This window comes from Lonchura striata, chromosome 1 (assembly GCF_046129695.1).
Source record: "Lonchura striata isolate bLonStr1 chromosome 1, bLonStr1.mat, whole genome shotgun sequence".
Lineage (NCBI taxonomy): Eukaryota > Metazoa > Chordata > Aves > Passeriformes > Estrildidae > Lonchura > Lonchura striata.
This window is the reverse complement of record NC_134603.1, coordinates 125,223,082-125,239,401: the sequence shown is the minus strand read 5'-3', so window position 1 is coordinate 125,239,401 and position 16,320 is coordinate 125,223,082. Positions and strand designations below refer to the sequence as shown.

At 40.7% G+C, this 16,320-nt stretch overlaps 1 protein-coding gene across 1 annotated transcript; it reads left to right on the top strand.

Moving 5' to 3' along the window:
• The first annotated feature begins 11,833 nt into the window (after positions 1 to 11,833).
• Positions 11,834 to 15,095, top strand: IL6 (interleukin 6). Its single transcript, XM_077781208.1, has 3 exons — positions 11,834 to 12,310; positions 12,530 to 12,676; positions 14,904 to 15,095. Exons 1-3 carry the CDS (start codon positions 11,834 to 11,836, stop codon positions 15,093 to 15,095), a joined length of 816 nt encoding a protein of 271 aa, XP_077637334.1.
• Positions 15,096 to 16,320: the final 1,225 nt, after the last annotated feature.

The window sequence follows — 16,320 nt, the reverse complement described above, 5'->3', positions numbered from 1 at the left end:
TGATCCTCTGCTCAAAACACACTATAAGCATCCTAGTTCTGAAATTTCATCCTAGTAATTTAAACCAAACCCGACTCCTTCATCTGTTTAGTCCTTTGCAAAACCTTTATTAAAAAAACATCTAAAACATCACATGAGAGAAAACTGCCAACAACAATAACCTCAACTTCTGTTGCAGTTCAATGGTAAAAACACTTAGCTTAAAAGCTAAATTTTATGCGCACCACTATTTGTTTAGGGAAAAAACCTGTATCTAAAGTGCATGAATTGTCAAAAATTAAATTTATCTGTCTACTGTAAACCAACAGTAATTAATAAAATGCAAAAGACTGGGAAGGCTTACGTCAGCAGAGAGAAATTACACAGTTCATATGTGAAAGGTTCTTTGTAATGGGAATGAACTACATCATTTATATAAAACAGATTATTTACTATGCCTAAACATGTTGTTTTGTGCCAGAATATTGCATGGTTTTTTTCTCCTGGTGCTCTATTGCTTAGTCTTCTGAAGTTCTCATTTGTTTTCAGGAAACATTTAACACATTCCTGCCATGTTGCACTAAGTTCTGCCTGAGAGGAAGGTAATTACATCTGCCAGCTCCTTGTGTGCTGGGAAATGTGTGTGGAAGTTAAAGGCTCCAAACAGCATTCCTTGAAAAAGCTTTGCTGGAGGACAAAGGCCCAGTAGCCATCCTCACCTGTCCCGCTGCTGTGCAACCCCATAGCCACCAGCAGTGTGCACAGGCTGGCTCAGAAACATGGGCTTCAGCACCTCTCTGGGTGGCTCAGAAACATGGGCTTCAGCACCTCTCTGGGTGGCTCAGAAACATGGGCTTCAGCACCTCTCTGGGTGGCTCAGACACACATGCCTGAGTGCCTGTCTGTGGCTCTTCCTCTGCACATCAGCTTACCCAGTGAAAGGAGCTGGGGAAATCGATATGCAAACAGGGATGCTTCAACAATCAGGAGCAATTCCAGGCCATGTGAGGTGCCCGAGGCCTGCTCTGGCTCCTTTCAGAGCCAACACGAAAATTGACCTTGGAGACCATCCCCACTGCAGAGAGGAGTGTGATCACCATCTCAGTCCCACAGCAGGGAGAGGAGCTGCTTCCCCTTGGTTTGAGTCTGTAAAACACCACGTGGAGTTTTCAGCAGCTTCGCTTTGAATCAGCCTGAGGAAGCTGGAACCCAAGGAGTGGGAACAGTCTCCCCTCCCAGAGAAGGAACCATCTCTGGCATTGGCTCATTATAGCTGACATACAGTACATCTCACTATACCACAGTGCGGCACAACGCTGTCCATAGTGGGGATATCAGGCATAGCTGAAGAAATCGTGTTCCTTTTTTACATCAGGAAGAGGACAGCTGTGTCACTGGGGATGGCATTACAGACGTCAGGAGCTGTGGTTCAGAAAGTCTGTCCCTGTGGCTTCTGGATCATCTGCCTTGTGTGGCAGCACTTGGTGCCAGCCAGGCCCTGTGGCAATGCTGGCAGTCCCTTCCCCTGGACATTTGTGTTTGAGGTGTAACATCATCACCAAGCTCCAGAGCAAGGGACATCATGAGCCAATGGTCCCCTGTAGGGATCAGAGCACTCGCACATCTCCTAATATCCATTCTATTTGTAAATAGCTACCTCATGACATATACCCATTTCAGCACCAAAAAATCCCATTCTAGATTCTCATTCCTAATTCACTTTGTGGTCAAGACAAAAAATCTGAATAGCTATCACAGCTTTCCCACAATTTGGACATGCCACTCCTGATTTTTTAAATCATCCACAGATAAAAATAAATCTTTTCTATTTAATGTAAATAAGTTATGATTTGCTAAAAGTATTCCAGATTACTGAAGGGAAAAAGATGAAGGTGATGAAAACTCTTGCTGATATTTCCTTTGCAAAGCTGCAGAGTAGCCTTGGCTTGCAGTAGTGTAAAGATGCTTTTCATGTGACCTCGTTCTTGGTGAGAATGACAGGCTGCAAAGGCTGAAGCAAGAAGGAAAAGTGAAAAATACAATAGGAAAGAGGAGAAAGTAAACTAAATATGTGCATGAGCCATTCCAAAGGACTTCACCGGTGCTTTATCAGGAAAATAAATATTTTCTGAGGCTATCTGAGGAAATTATACTCCATGGCTTTTTCAGTCCAGGTCAAAGCCTAAAATTGTCTATACTTTTTCATGTGATGCTGTTTTAAGACTGAAAGGAAGACTATCACATGCAACACCACAAAAAGGAACATCCTAGGCAAAAGGAGATCTGGGGAAAAACACATTTGGTAAAGCTTAACCTAGGTGCAGGGAAGAGGGTTGAGGATACAAAAAACATACAGCTCAGTAGGGAACTAAGTGCAAACTTCAGAAGTATCAAAGGGCTGTGGGATTACAGATTCCTACAGATGTCAGGGGGAGCTATTCAGGGAAAGGCCTTTACTGAACAAATTAGAAGTGTTACAACCTTTTTTGCAAATTAAAACAAAAGTAATCTATTTCAAAATCTTTAACAATAAGTATCACTTCTGGCAAGTGGCCACAGAAAATATATTTCAAAATAAAAAGCTTGTTACTACAGAAAACCTGTGACTTCATTTTGGAATTATGGAAATAAATTATCCCATCATGTATTTGAAATCTTCACATTCTAAGAAAAGTTTAGTCTTCACATTCTAAGAAGAGTTACTCCAGGCTACATCAAGATTACTAGTGCTTAAGAGACCAGCTTGAAAGGAGAAGTGGCAGAACAGGAAGAGTGACTTTGTCCCCGGCAAAGAAGTGTCCTGCGTCAATGGCAAGCAAAGAATTTCAAACAGATGTCATCTAGTATTTGCAACTAGTAATTTCTCCTTTTCTGATATCATCTGATTTATTTTCCTCCTTGTGGTATCTCAAAAAATTTAGTATATTTCTTACTATGCTAGCCTTGGTTTTGATGGTATTTCTTTTAAAAGTTTCCTCAAAGCCTGATGAAAAGAAGCTCAGGCTCAGGAGAGAGTGAACAAATTATACAGACTTTAAGAGGGAAGGTAGGAGCCATTTCCCACTTTGTCTTTCCCTTTATATATAAGACAGTGCCAGTTTCATAATGAATTCAATAGAAATGTTGCTATTGAGTTCACCCTCTTGCAGTAATTTTATCTTGTCTTTGAAAAAGTTTTAAAACAACTTTTCCTCTCTGTGACACTGATCTTACTCTTCTGAGAAGCAGATATTTTCAGTACTCCTGTGACTGATTCCCTGAAATTATTTACAAAAAAATTCTCAATAGGGACACCATAGGGAAGATGTGAAACATGGAACAAAAAGTAATGGAATTCTAGAATTGTTAAAGGAGCATTCCAACCATTTTTTTCATCTTCATCATAAGCCAGGAAAGTCAGCTTTGTTTTCCTGACTGTTTGCAGGCTTTTTATTCTGCAGATGTTCTCTGTAGACCCAAGAGCACTGGGAGTTCTGGTTAAACCATATGTTCACACACCAATGCTCCTTTCAAAAGCTGTGTTTCTAGGGGTTATCAGCTCTTGAAGTTTGCTGTCTGAAGGGTCTTGCAACCCCATCACATTGCTTAGCAGAAAAGGTTGACAACTGTGGACTTACCCATTCAGATAGCAAAGCATGCCCTGACAGTGATCATGTGGCTGTATGACTCTCTTTGCTCTTTCATCAGGCAAGTGAAGTTCTACCAAAATCAATGGAGTTACAACAGTTTAAAACGTTGTTGTTGTTGTTGTTGTTGTTGTTGTTAATAATAATAATAATAATAATAATAATAATAATAATAATAATAATAATTTGTCCTAAATTCTGTCTGGAGTTGAAAGCAGGTGGGGAGACAAAAGTCCTCATGAATTCAAATTTACTTTAGATACTAGATTTATTTGTTAATAAAAAGTGATGACTATATCAATGTCTTAAAACTTTCTCCTTTTTTAATCTGTTTTCAAGAGTGTGCACTGCTTTGGAGGTGACACGCCTCTTTTGAGATGAGGCATAACATTTTTCACGCTCAACAAAAAAACCACAGTGATTTTTCTTAATTTGTTATTGATACTCTCCCATGAGTCAGGCATTGCAGCTTGCTCCACCATACTGACACAAGTGTTCAGGCAGGCGGGCAGAGAATCACTCAGATCACAGACTGAATCCTAATGAAAACTAATAAAATTCCTTTGGTGTCTTATTTTCCATCTAGATCCCCACCAGAATCTGACATAACGGCTCAAACACCAGTGCTGACACACATGGGAAGTGGTGAGAAAAAGTGACTCGTGGCAGAAGTCAGACTACAGACTGGCAGAGATACTCTTTTTTGGTAGCATCCTCCCCACATTTGTATCTGTTTGGTAGTATGTCCCCACTTCCCAGGAGTTAGCAGGGCTCATTGAAAGAGCTTTAAATAAATTTGAATGATAAATAAGTCCAGGGGCCGCACACTAATGTATGATTCTGTTTCTGTACCAGCTTATAACAGTTGTCGAACTACATGCTAAACATTATGCAGAAAGCAGTAGATTTCATTAAATAGTTGTGTGCTACCCAGGCTAAATGGGAGATTTAACATGCAGTTGGTAACAGCATAGGATTCTCCATGGAGCTTTCTTTATGACTTAAAAAAAAAATAGTAGAATGTCACATTTTAGAAAGTAGTAATTTTGCAAAATGTATAAAATATGCAACTTCCCACAAGAACAATTGCACAGACTATTGCAAACAGATAATGAAAATAGTAGGAAATGAAACACGAAAGTTTAATTTGACCTTCCTTAAAAATGCCTGTAATTCTGATCAAGGCCTTTTCTCTCTGTTCATGTTTGCCAATTGCGCTGTATTCATAGGGAATAAAGTGATGCCTTCACATAGGCACATTTTGCAAGTCTAGGCACTTTCGAAATACTAACAAGTCCAGACAAGGAGTATGAGAAAAAAGTAGACCATAGAGACCTCAGTATTTGAGCATTTGTGATTAACAATGAAAATCTAAGTAAGAGCAGTAGGGAGTGATGGTTGATGATGCTGAGCTAAAGTACAAAGGGAGATTTTTAAGTTCCCTCTCCATACCAAAACTGCCATTGTCACACATAGCTGCAGCTGTAGAGAAGGGCTGGGTGTACCATCAGCTGTAGGGAAGGGCTGGGGGGAAGGGGATGGTTTCATATCAGAGCAGTTCAGCTTGACTGCTTCTGGTTTTTATTTTTAACTTCTGGTCTCGCACATAATTTTAACATCAGCAGGGGAAACTGAGTACATTCTGCATTTTCAGCGAGTGATACCAGGGGACTTCACAGCGAGGAGTGCCTGACCTGAGTGCGCAGATCTGTGGTGTTCCCCTGCCAGGCATGGACATCCCTGCCAAGGAAGGGATATGTGAGAGCTGGTGTATTTATTGCTCTTGAGAAGCTTGAGAAGCTCTTGCACCAGTACAAAAGAAACAGGGAGAGGAACTTTTTCACCTCAGGAAGCAGGTGTGACTCCCACGTAGCAAGGACACTTTGCCAGGGAGGACCTGCCACTCAATCCTCCTCAATTTTACCACAGAAACCAGCTCTTCCTTCCAAAAAGCAGCCCATGGAGGAAGTGTGAGGCCTTCATTTCCTCCCAGGCTTACTCAACAGCTCTGGGGCCAGAGTGTCCCTAGAAATCACTTTCTATTTCTGCCCAAGGTCTGAATTTTTTTTACTACATATTTGAGCAAACTTCCCTTGGAACCCACTAAGGTGGCACACAGATTCCTGATCTTCTCTTTGTGACAAAAAAAAAAAAAAAGGTTCACTTTAAGAGGAGCAATAGAAAAACATCTTGGCCAATATTCTTCTTGGGAATTGGGAGACTTTCCTGTAGGAGTTCTGGGTTCATAATCTATTTAAATAAGGAAGGGATATGATTCAACATCTCCCACATCCTGGTTAAGCAATCTAAACAAAAAAGCATCAGACCATCTAACTGACCATCTGAAGGAAAAAATTAGTTGGACCTAGACCACTCAGATCCTCTGGTGATGGGACCAAAGTCCTCACAGCTAACCTGGCCCCCAGGACACTTCTGCTTCAAGAATAGCAATGTGGAAAGAGTGACTATTACAGATCCAGCACAATCTATTAACCCTGTAATAGTGTGCTAGCACGCAATTAGAAAGAGCTCCTGCTATGGTAAGTAGGTTCCCTTTCACAAATTCAGTTTAGAATAATAAAGAAATTTGCTAGAACTCAACCAAAAAAGAAGAAATACTCAAATTTGCCAATGTGTAAAGCACTTTCTGAGTAGTGATAGTTTTCTCAACAAAATTGTATGACTGAAATGGCAAACTCCACAGCAGCTTCATTGTGTCACTACAGGATCCTTGTGCTAGAAAGCCTTTATGAAAGCAAACAACACTTATTGAAGGTGCACTCTGCATTTTGGTTTTCCAGTTACCCATCTGCTAAGAGAAACTTCCAACACATATAAAGTGCTATTGAAAAGTTATCTCCCAAAAGGAATGTACTGTATCTTATTCCGACAATGGAGTTACAATACTTTTACCATTGATACCATTGATACCACCCAACTTCTATTCTCACTATAGAGAGAAATCACTGCTTTCCAGGGAAAAAAACATAAAAATTTCATTAAGTGACTTGGCTTATGTGTAGGTAATTTACAAAGTCACAAAGGCAATCACCAGGAAAAGAAGAACAAGAACACAAGTGAATGCATGACTAAATGTCAAACCAAGTGAGATAATAGTCTGATATGAGATTATGGGCACAAAAACATTGGGCGTGGACAAAGGTAAACCAGTTAGATTTACAGATGTCTCATGGAACAAAACACGAGCTTTTATTTAAGAGTGAAATAGATCCTCTTTACTGAGGTGAGCTGGAGTTGGTATGCATTCATGAGTGAGATTATAAACATTGACACACTTCAGTTTCCTTTGGCATTGAGCAAGTTCCTTGGAGGGAAAACCCCCCTTTTGAATGCTTTGTAAAACACAATCTACATCTAATGTACTACGTTAAAAATGGTAAACAATAAAGATAAATACTTACACCATTCAGTACCTTGCATACACTCAGGCTCCTCACTGTGTTCTCTTTTCAGCTCTGTCATCTTCTCTGGTAACTGAAATACCTCACTCCTCTTCATCATATAACTTCTTCGAATTTTCATCTTTCATGCTTAGAAAGCAAGCTTAATGGGAACTAAGAAGTTCCTTGAACACAAGTGAAACTTACAGTCAATTAATTTTTAAAAACAGACTGAGATTTTTTTTTTTAGAAGTACAGCCCTACAAAAATTCAAAACACAATGCTGACAAAATGGGATCCCTGTCAAAACACTGTGTTGTCCTCATGGGTGATGCTCACAAAACAAGCCAGATAACAGCATGCTGCTTGTGAAAGACCCAAGGCCACCAGTGTTTCTAACTTGACCAGCTCTATGCTCAACAGCTCTGTGCAGTTTTCTCATGCAGCCCTAAAACAGGCACCACCCACCCCACCAGGCAAACTGTGCCGTGACAGAGACGAAGCAACAGCTACCTTCCTTCCATGAGAAAATCTCATCCAATTGCTTCCTGATGCCATTTAACAGTGCAGTCACAGCAGCAAAGCGCTCCTAGTGAAAATCTAGTTTCACTGTCAGGTGCCACAACATTCTCATTCCAGCATTAAAATGCCTGCAACCATTTTGCCTTGAAGGACATGTAGCATTAGATGTGTCTTGCAGCATCAAGATATTCCCCAAGAACTGTTATATTTAGGAACTCTTTCACCTAGGACTACATGGCTGAAAGTTGTTGCCTGCTGGAAGTTGGCTAGAGAAGACCATAGCATTATTTACCTTGAAATTAAGCAGATAAAGCTGAAAACCAGGACATAATTTAAAGGTAAGTAAAAATTTTTCCTCTAAACCTCTGATTTAGCTTAAGGCAAGGATATTCATGGTACTCGCATATGATGCACTCAAGAAATAAAATTTGAGTCTTACTACACATCTTAGTCTTGTTTAAAAATGATGCAAGTCTTCGTTTAGGCAAGAAAAATGAGCAATCCCCGAAGTTTTCGCCAAAAAATCCCCAAAAAACTTTGCAGTTACCTAGCAAACAACCAACAGAGAAGGAAAGAACTTGCCAAGCCACAAAAGCGATGGGCCGTTAGTCAAGTGCATCAGTGCTCTTTGGTGACATGCAGCTTGTCAAAGCAATGTTTGCTTATGAGAAACATGAACACGGGGTATTACCAACCTGCTCAACCTGTTCACTTCAGATACAGCCCAGGGCAGCTATGTTTGACATTACAAAGAACTCTGACACTCTTTACAAGATCTGTAGGAATTTGAGTTCCCTTGTTACAAGTTTTGAGGAATTCAACCAAAAATATGTTAGGGGAACTAGACATCAGCTTTCCTCCTCATTCAAAATAATTGGAAGTTATTTGCTTAGTGATTGTCATGATCCCACTTCTGACAATTGGCATTTTCTTCCACACACAATCTAACACCTGTATAGAAGAACACCACATTTTCAGTTCTATTTCTTCACTTACTACCAACAGTACTATTTTAAGTCATAATCCCCAAATAAACAATACTGGTTTTCTTACTACTGCAAAATAGTGCAGATTATTAGAAAGAAAAAGACAGTCAAACCAAACACACAGATTGGAGTGGAACTTACTGCACCATAGTAATTCTACTTCATTGAAAGACCTTATTTTTCCATGTAGGAATGCCATTTATGTTTTACTCACAACATTTAGCAAGCAAGGTCTCCTGCTGCTGCCAATGGCACTGGGTATTGACCCTGCACATGGTTGGGTTCCTTGCAGACATGTGCCTGATGGCTGACAGAAGAGGGGAGACAAGATTTGACCATGACAGCTCTGCAGTCTGTCGAATTATTCAGTGGCAATAGCATTTCCATATTGGTGTCACCTACCTCTCCTGAAAACAGGGTCCCTTCTGCAAATCTCCGAGGTTATCAAGGGCACAGGTTTGCTCCCAGGCAGAGCAATTCTAGAAAAAGAACCTTTTCCAGAATGGGTCAGTGGGTTGCACAGTGATCCTAGAAAACACACATGGGATGATCGTGGATTGGCTATAACTTTGACTGGAACCAGGAATAATTTTCACGTGTGACAATTGGATAGATTTTTTTACAACATTCAGAAATGGTCTCTCTGCTCCTACAGAAATATGCAGTACTAGTGCTCATTTCTCAGACAGAAGAAAAAGTTGGTTAAACACTGAGAATTTCTGAAATCCCACCTTAGTAAGTTTTTACATACAAGGATGCAGCCATCTTGTTGACAGCATAAATGAAAAGAAAAAGAAAAAATTTGTACAGTGAAAGAAGTGCAATAAAAATAAAAGGATGCAAGAACAGTAATCTACAGTATTACAAAGATGCTATGCAGGAAAGAAATTCCTGGGTATCCAGAAACTATGCCTCAGAGTCTCAGTAATAATACTCCTACATTTTAAGTACCAGGATCTCCTGATCTGTAGGTAACTCAAAAGCAAGTGCTGTTTGTTTAGGGCTTACTAAATTTTGAACAACATGACTACTGATGAGTCAGTGTAATTCAATGTAGTATGGTGTCGACTAACTATTTATACAATGCAGATCTCCTTTAAACCCTCCCCAAAATTTAACCATTATTACAGATAGATTAGCAAAAGTATTTCTTCTATGTACAGTACCAATTAAATAAGTGATTTTCCATAAGAAACTGTCCAAAGCAATAGAAGTATTCTAATGCTATTGTGTAAATTCCAGTTCCTTCTTCCTTTGAATGTTATGCTTTGTCCTAGATTATCAAAGGGAGTTTCTAAGCCATTAATGAGCAGCTTTCACTGGAGCATGTAAGTATACTTTGTACTTCTGAAAAGTCACATGGACATTCATATAAAAAAAGTAAACAAAACCCCAAAATGAGAAAACAGTAACTGAAGGCTTAGAGACTTTCAGATGAGGAACAGTTGAAACTTGCTTTTTTTTTTCACTCTGCAGATGCAACTACACACATCAGCAAGACCACAGAACAGTGATCAGCACAAAAATGTTCTGTGAAAATTTCTAAGGAATAGAGACTTTTACAACACAATGAGAAACTCATAGAATAAGTTTACAAAATCAAAAATTACAGAGCTACAGAGAAGACTAAATTACAGAATGCTTGCTGAAAATATATTATTAAGGAAACAGCCTTCTACCAAGCTTTAAGAATAGTATTTTCACTTAGGTTAGGTAAAGGAAAAGTTTGACTGTCTGCAGGGAACAGCCTATGAGTCGCCTGGCAGCGGAAGGAAATCCCCGAGACGTACATCCATATGCTATTGCAAGTGGAAAAAGAGGTAGGCAGGAGTTCCCTCTCTCATGTATCTGCCTCTGATGGTTACCCAAAAGCAAATACCAGGCTTTGAGCTCATCTGACTTGGCTGTTTTAATCCTTTAGCACATTTCAGTTGATAATAGTCAAATGTACTGCTATTGGCATGCTTTCTTCTATGCCTAATGCCACAGATCTGACTTTACAGCAAATACTGTTCTGGCAATATCCCCCTTGCTGCACTTGGGGACCTGGGCAGAGATGGATTGCTGCTGTTGAAAACTGCCCTTTCACACTCGCATTCCAGCTCTAATTATCTCTCCACTGGGCAAAATTACCGCAGCTGCTTTTCTGCTACTGGCAGAAAGAGGCATTAAATAGAAAACAGTAGTAGCCTGCTTCTTTCCTGAGGCTCTCTTTTCAGGCTGTTCTTAGAAAATGAAGTGGAAGTATCTGGGGTATTTTTCAGTTTCTGCCCCATGTTCTGTTTTCCCAACTCTGTACTCTCCTGTTAAGATAGGCGTTCTCAATGCAAACTCTGGTCTTCCTTATGTGAGAAAACATAACCAACTTCATACAAAAAAAAAAAAAAAAAAAAAAAAAAAAAGCAGTTTGGCCAAAATCAGTTCAAGACATTCCACAAGTTCAATGTCAGCATGCCTTAAACAGTTTGACTCAGCCTCTCAGCCTGCATTCTACAAGATTGATCCCAACAGGCAACAGGCACACTTGCCGTGGGTGAAGAGTCCCCCTGAAAGGTTAAAATTCCTGCAACAGCTACCAGGTGGGCAGAAAGAGATAAGGCAGCAGATAACAGGGAACTTCGTGGCATTTCCTGCAGCCACCCTCTCGTAGGAGCTGGCTTTGGTCCATTTAAAGCATTTGATGTATTTAATCCTACCCACACGTAGTTCACTCAAAAAGAGGCAACTCGCGACTTGTACTACCCAGCACCTAAACCGGGGTGTTTAGTTTCACGTATACAAATAATAAAAATAGCTAAAACACAGAGATAAATATACACCATACAAAATCCATAAAAGATTACACCACGTTAAAATGTTAAAATACACGGAAGTATATCGCATATATAAAGTACGTACGCATATAGGCAGGTATGCGTGTATAATTTCCAGGTGCGGCCGGAGCTGGCAGGCTCCGAGGAGAGCGGGACGGGGGCTCCAGCCGCGGCGGGACCCCGCGGGGCAGGTGGGCCAGCGGTGGTGCGGGGGGCGGCCCGGCCCTCAAGGAGTTACGGAGCACGATTACTTCATGTTCCCACCGGCCGCTCTCGGCTGCCCCCCCCACGACCCGTTTCACAATCCCGGCTCTGGATCAGCCCCGTCAAGCCGGGCGCGCTCCATGAGCACACCCCCCATGTTCTCATGCCGGATTTTCCCAAGGCCATGAATAATCTCGAAGCCCCCTCAATAAATACACGTTCAGGGATGCCCGGAGCTCATTCAACCCGCCAGCCTCGCCGACGAGAAGGGGCCAGGGCCGGAGCCGAGAAGAAGGCGCACCATGAAGTTTCCCCGGGACTGCGGCCGCGACCGTGCCCTCGCCGGCCGCCGCCGGCCGCTCGCCCTCCGCGCCGCGCTGCTGCTGCCGCCGCTGCTGCTGCTGCTGGCGCCCCGGGCCGCCGCCGCCCCGCTGCCCGGCGCGGACTCCTCGGGGGAGCCCGAGCCGGACGAGGCGGCGGCGCGGCGGGCGGCGCTGCCCGACAGCCTGAGGCTGGCGCGGCTGCTGCACGCCCGGGCGGCGCAGCTGCAGGACGAGGTGGGTACGGCCGCGCCGCGGGCTCGCACGCTCCCGCTCACACGCCTGGCCCGGCCGCGGCTGCCTCCTCACAAGGTGCGATCAAAACTTCTCCGTGTCTCTCCCCAGATGTGCGAGAAGTTTACCGTCTGCCAGAACAGCATGGAAATGCTCCTCCACAACAACCTCAACCTCCCCAGGGTGACGGAGGAAGATGGGTGTCTGCTCGCCGGCTTTAATGAGGCAAGGAACAGCTCTCCTTTCCTATCTAATCCTGTCTACCTGGGGCAGGTTTTGCCCGCTAAAAAGAACTGTGGAAGTTGACCTAAAGATTTGTACCGGCTCTAGCCGGCTTTGGCCAGACCTCCACACTGTAAGAGCATCATCTGCTAACCTGCACACAGCACTGAGATCAAGGCACTTTGAACTCTAAGTGACTTTCTCACCTTTCTCTCATTTCAGGATAAATGCTTGAGAAAAATCTCCAGTGGGCTTTATACATTTCAGACATACCTCAAATACATACAGGAAACTTTTATTAGTGAAAACCAAAATGTTGAATCGCTATCCTACAGTACAGAGCACCTGGCACGTACCATAAGACAGATGGTAAGTTGGTTTTAAATTTCCTCTGATGATTTTTGTGGCTTAATACTGATGTGAAGTCAGAAATAGAAGATACTATGTCCAATAGAGGATGCTATGTTTCAGTTCCTTGAAAAAACAGGTGACAGTTCCTTATGCTCCGATCTTAGCCTTATGACTTAGAGGTTTTACAAAGTTTTGCTTTCTTTTCTTAAAGAAGCAACTCTTCCTACTTTCTGTTGTTAGTTATAATTTCCAAACCAACTAAATGCATCATTATTTTAAGAACAAATATACTAAACTGGCTGGTAGAAATATAATTTCTCAGAGAGCTTATTTATAATTGCCAAACTGCAATTAACCCATACTAATGTTGGAACCCACTGAGAAGTAGAAGTCAGAAACTTTTTTAAAAAGCCCACATAAAAAAAAAAAAAAAAAAAGAGTAAAATAAAAAACCAAGTGTATCTTTAGAGTATTATTTATCTTTAAAACTCTCTAAACCAAACTTTTAAGCCAAGCTGTATGGCACATTGAGATATTGCTGTCAATATACCAGATATACCCCTACTGAGAAACACATATTTTGCTTGCAAAATATCTTTCACAAAAATAACAATTTCTCTCTTGATTTGGTATACTAAAATGCTGCTAATTTCTGATAGATATTTTTCATTCTTTAGAGAGCTTTGAAAGATCACACTTCAAACATTTACTTAATTCCTGTAGTTCTTGCTCATTTTAATAGTCCTTAATACGAATGCTTCCTTTTGTCTTTGGGGAAAGCATTTGCCTGATTAAAAATCACCCAGGTAAGGACTGCAGAAATCTTGGGGCATTATTTCCTTCCAGGTAATTTTGGCATGTGAAAAGCCTATTGTGTATTGTGTGTTTGCCATACCTTTCCTAACATATTTACTTATGCCCATCATTCTTTATGTGAAAGGAAGCTGAACTGTTTTTTTTCACACAGTGCTAGCTGAGAATAATTGTCCTGTCATATGACAGCGACTGATTACTAGTTTCCAGCTTGATACACAAGTTTCAAGAAAGTTTGTTTCATAACTGAGACTAGGTTTGGATTTTGGTTTTTTTTTGACCAAGGTAATCAAAACAGGCAGAATTAAAAACAGTGATCAAAAGCAAAACCTGCACCTGTAGAAACTGTGGAGTTTTTGAGAAAAGGCCTTGATCTTCACATTGGAAATTTTTCTTTGTGAGAGAAAAATCTGCTATTTAAGGCAAGGACAGCAAAGCCAGAATCCATCACTTGTGGTTAAATAGATCCACCAGCATGATACCTGTCTGGATATCCAGATAAAACTTTTAACAGAGCACAACAAGGAGCTGGGCATACCAGGAAAAGGGGGTGTGATCAGAATACACTCTCAAGTAGTCTGGATAGGAAGAGTATTTCTCTCTTATATTTCACAAAAAAGATATTCCAAAAGGAGGTTTGCATCTTTTTGCCACTTGTTAAAGGGAGGAGAGATCCTAAACACAGGATTAAGCAGATATTTGCTAGAACTTTGGACTCCAAGCACCTAAAACAGCTCCCAAATGATTTGGGTATGTAACTCCCATTTTCATTAGTCCCACTTCTTGGGACAAGTTCTTCAAAGGCCTTTAGGTACTGGGTGCACAGTGCTGTGAGTCAGCATTAGATAAACAACTCATTAACTAAATAACTTCTATTCATCTTGTAGTTATGCTCTTATGTATCAGTGAAAGTTGATGGCACTTAGTCTCACATGTAACTAAATGTCTGGAAAGTAAGAATTAAGCAGTTAAACAAGTCTGACATCTTTGGAAAGGAAACTTGTTAATCTGTTACAAAATGTGAGAGTACTCTAATGTCAGCCGATGACTGACTTATGACTCAGGATGGAGCAGAGCACGTTAGGACAAACCATGATCAGCACCTCCCTACCTAACCAACCATGTGACTGCCAAAGAACAGGAGGGGGGTATTGATCTGCTCAGAGCCTGTTGGACCGCGATGCCCGAGGCTGCACTCAAACCAAAACAATATAGCCCAGAGGTTCCTACACAGCAGTCCTAGCAGGCAACAGCATTCCTCACACCTCTCCACAGAAACAGAGCTGGAGGAAAGCATGGGTTCTCATGGGCTGTTGTCTGCAGTACAGAAAAAGTGGATATGCAGCAGGCTGGGAAAATACAAAGCAATGCTCTCCAACAGGCTCAGTGACAGTGTTTTAACCAAAGCCCTCCAATATTGTCTTTTTCACAGGTGATCAATCCCGAAGAAGTGATCATTCCAGATGCAGCTACCCAGGAATCCCTCCACACAAAGCTGAAGCCCACTAAGGCCTGGACAGAGAAAATCACCATCCATCTCATCCTCCGATATTTTACTTCATTTATGGAGAAGACAGTGAGGGCTGTGCGCTATTTGAAAAACACCAGGAGTTTCAGTGTTTGAATGTTTTAGTTCAGGCACAATCCTTTTGTTACAGATCTGTCAGGTGGCAGACAACAGTGTTGTTCTGTTTTAAGAACTAGAAATAATAACAATGGTTTGCATCTATATACATTCCTATTTCCTTCTAGGAATTTATTTATTGTATTTAAGATATTTATTAGTTTTTAATATTTCTTATTTATATTTTAAATATTTAGAAATAATTTAAACAAATTATGTATTTTATTTCCTTTCTAATGGTACTATTCAGATAATAAACTTATTTAATATGTATTAAAAAAAGCCAACATTTTCAGAACCCAGAAAAACTTTTTTGTAATTTATGTTTTTATATATTTGAGAGATGGTACCTATGACTTTTTTATATTTTAAAAGACAAATAAAAGCCAATTTAAAAAAAAAAACCTTGTATAACCTCTGTGAACTTTAAGTAAGACCAAAGCACTCTAATATATCCAGTTTTTAATGCCTGCAATTATCAGAATAACTACTTTCAAGAACTTCTCTGTAAAATTAGGCCAGTTCTCTACACAGCACATACATACACACGTAGACGGTTTGATTACCATATAATTCTTAAAATGCAATATGAAGGAACAAGATTCACTGAAAAGGGCACTTAAGAATGAACAAGATAAGCCATCAATGCTCCTGAGAAACAAATGGACAAGTGCCTTATGTTTAACAAAGAACACCCAATAAAATTGTTTGTAAAGGTCTTCTTACAAGTCAAATAGTCTCTTTAAAATAAATGAAGTGGTGAGACAACCACATTAACCACTTTGACATGAATACTTCCCTCTGATTAGTTTTATTGCTGTCATCCAGGGGAATTTTCCAAGTTTGGTTAAATAGCTCTGGCTCCTACCACAAGAAGTAGAAAAAAAGAAATTTAGGTTATTTCCTTAAGCAATATAAATTAAAATATTGCTTCTGAGCAATGCACCAACATGCATTTGTCTTTTATAATTTATATTTCACTAGTATGGACAAGCCACACACCACAAATGCATATTCCTGAATACCTGTGGGAAGAAAAAAAAAAAAAAAAAACCAAACAAAAAACAATACAGAACAGGACTTAAGCCTGAGTACCAAACCACTGAAACTTTCCTTGGCTGCATCATCTGCAGCACTGTAGTTGTGCAGGTTCCTCATATACCCAAACTTAGAAGAATGCACAGACTACACAGGGGATGCAGGCAGCAGAAGTCCCTCAAGCTTT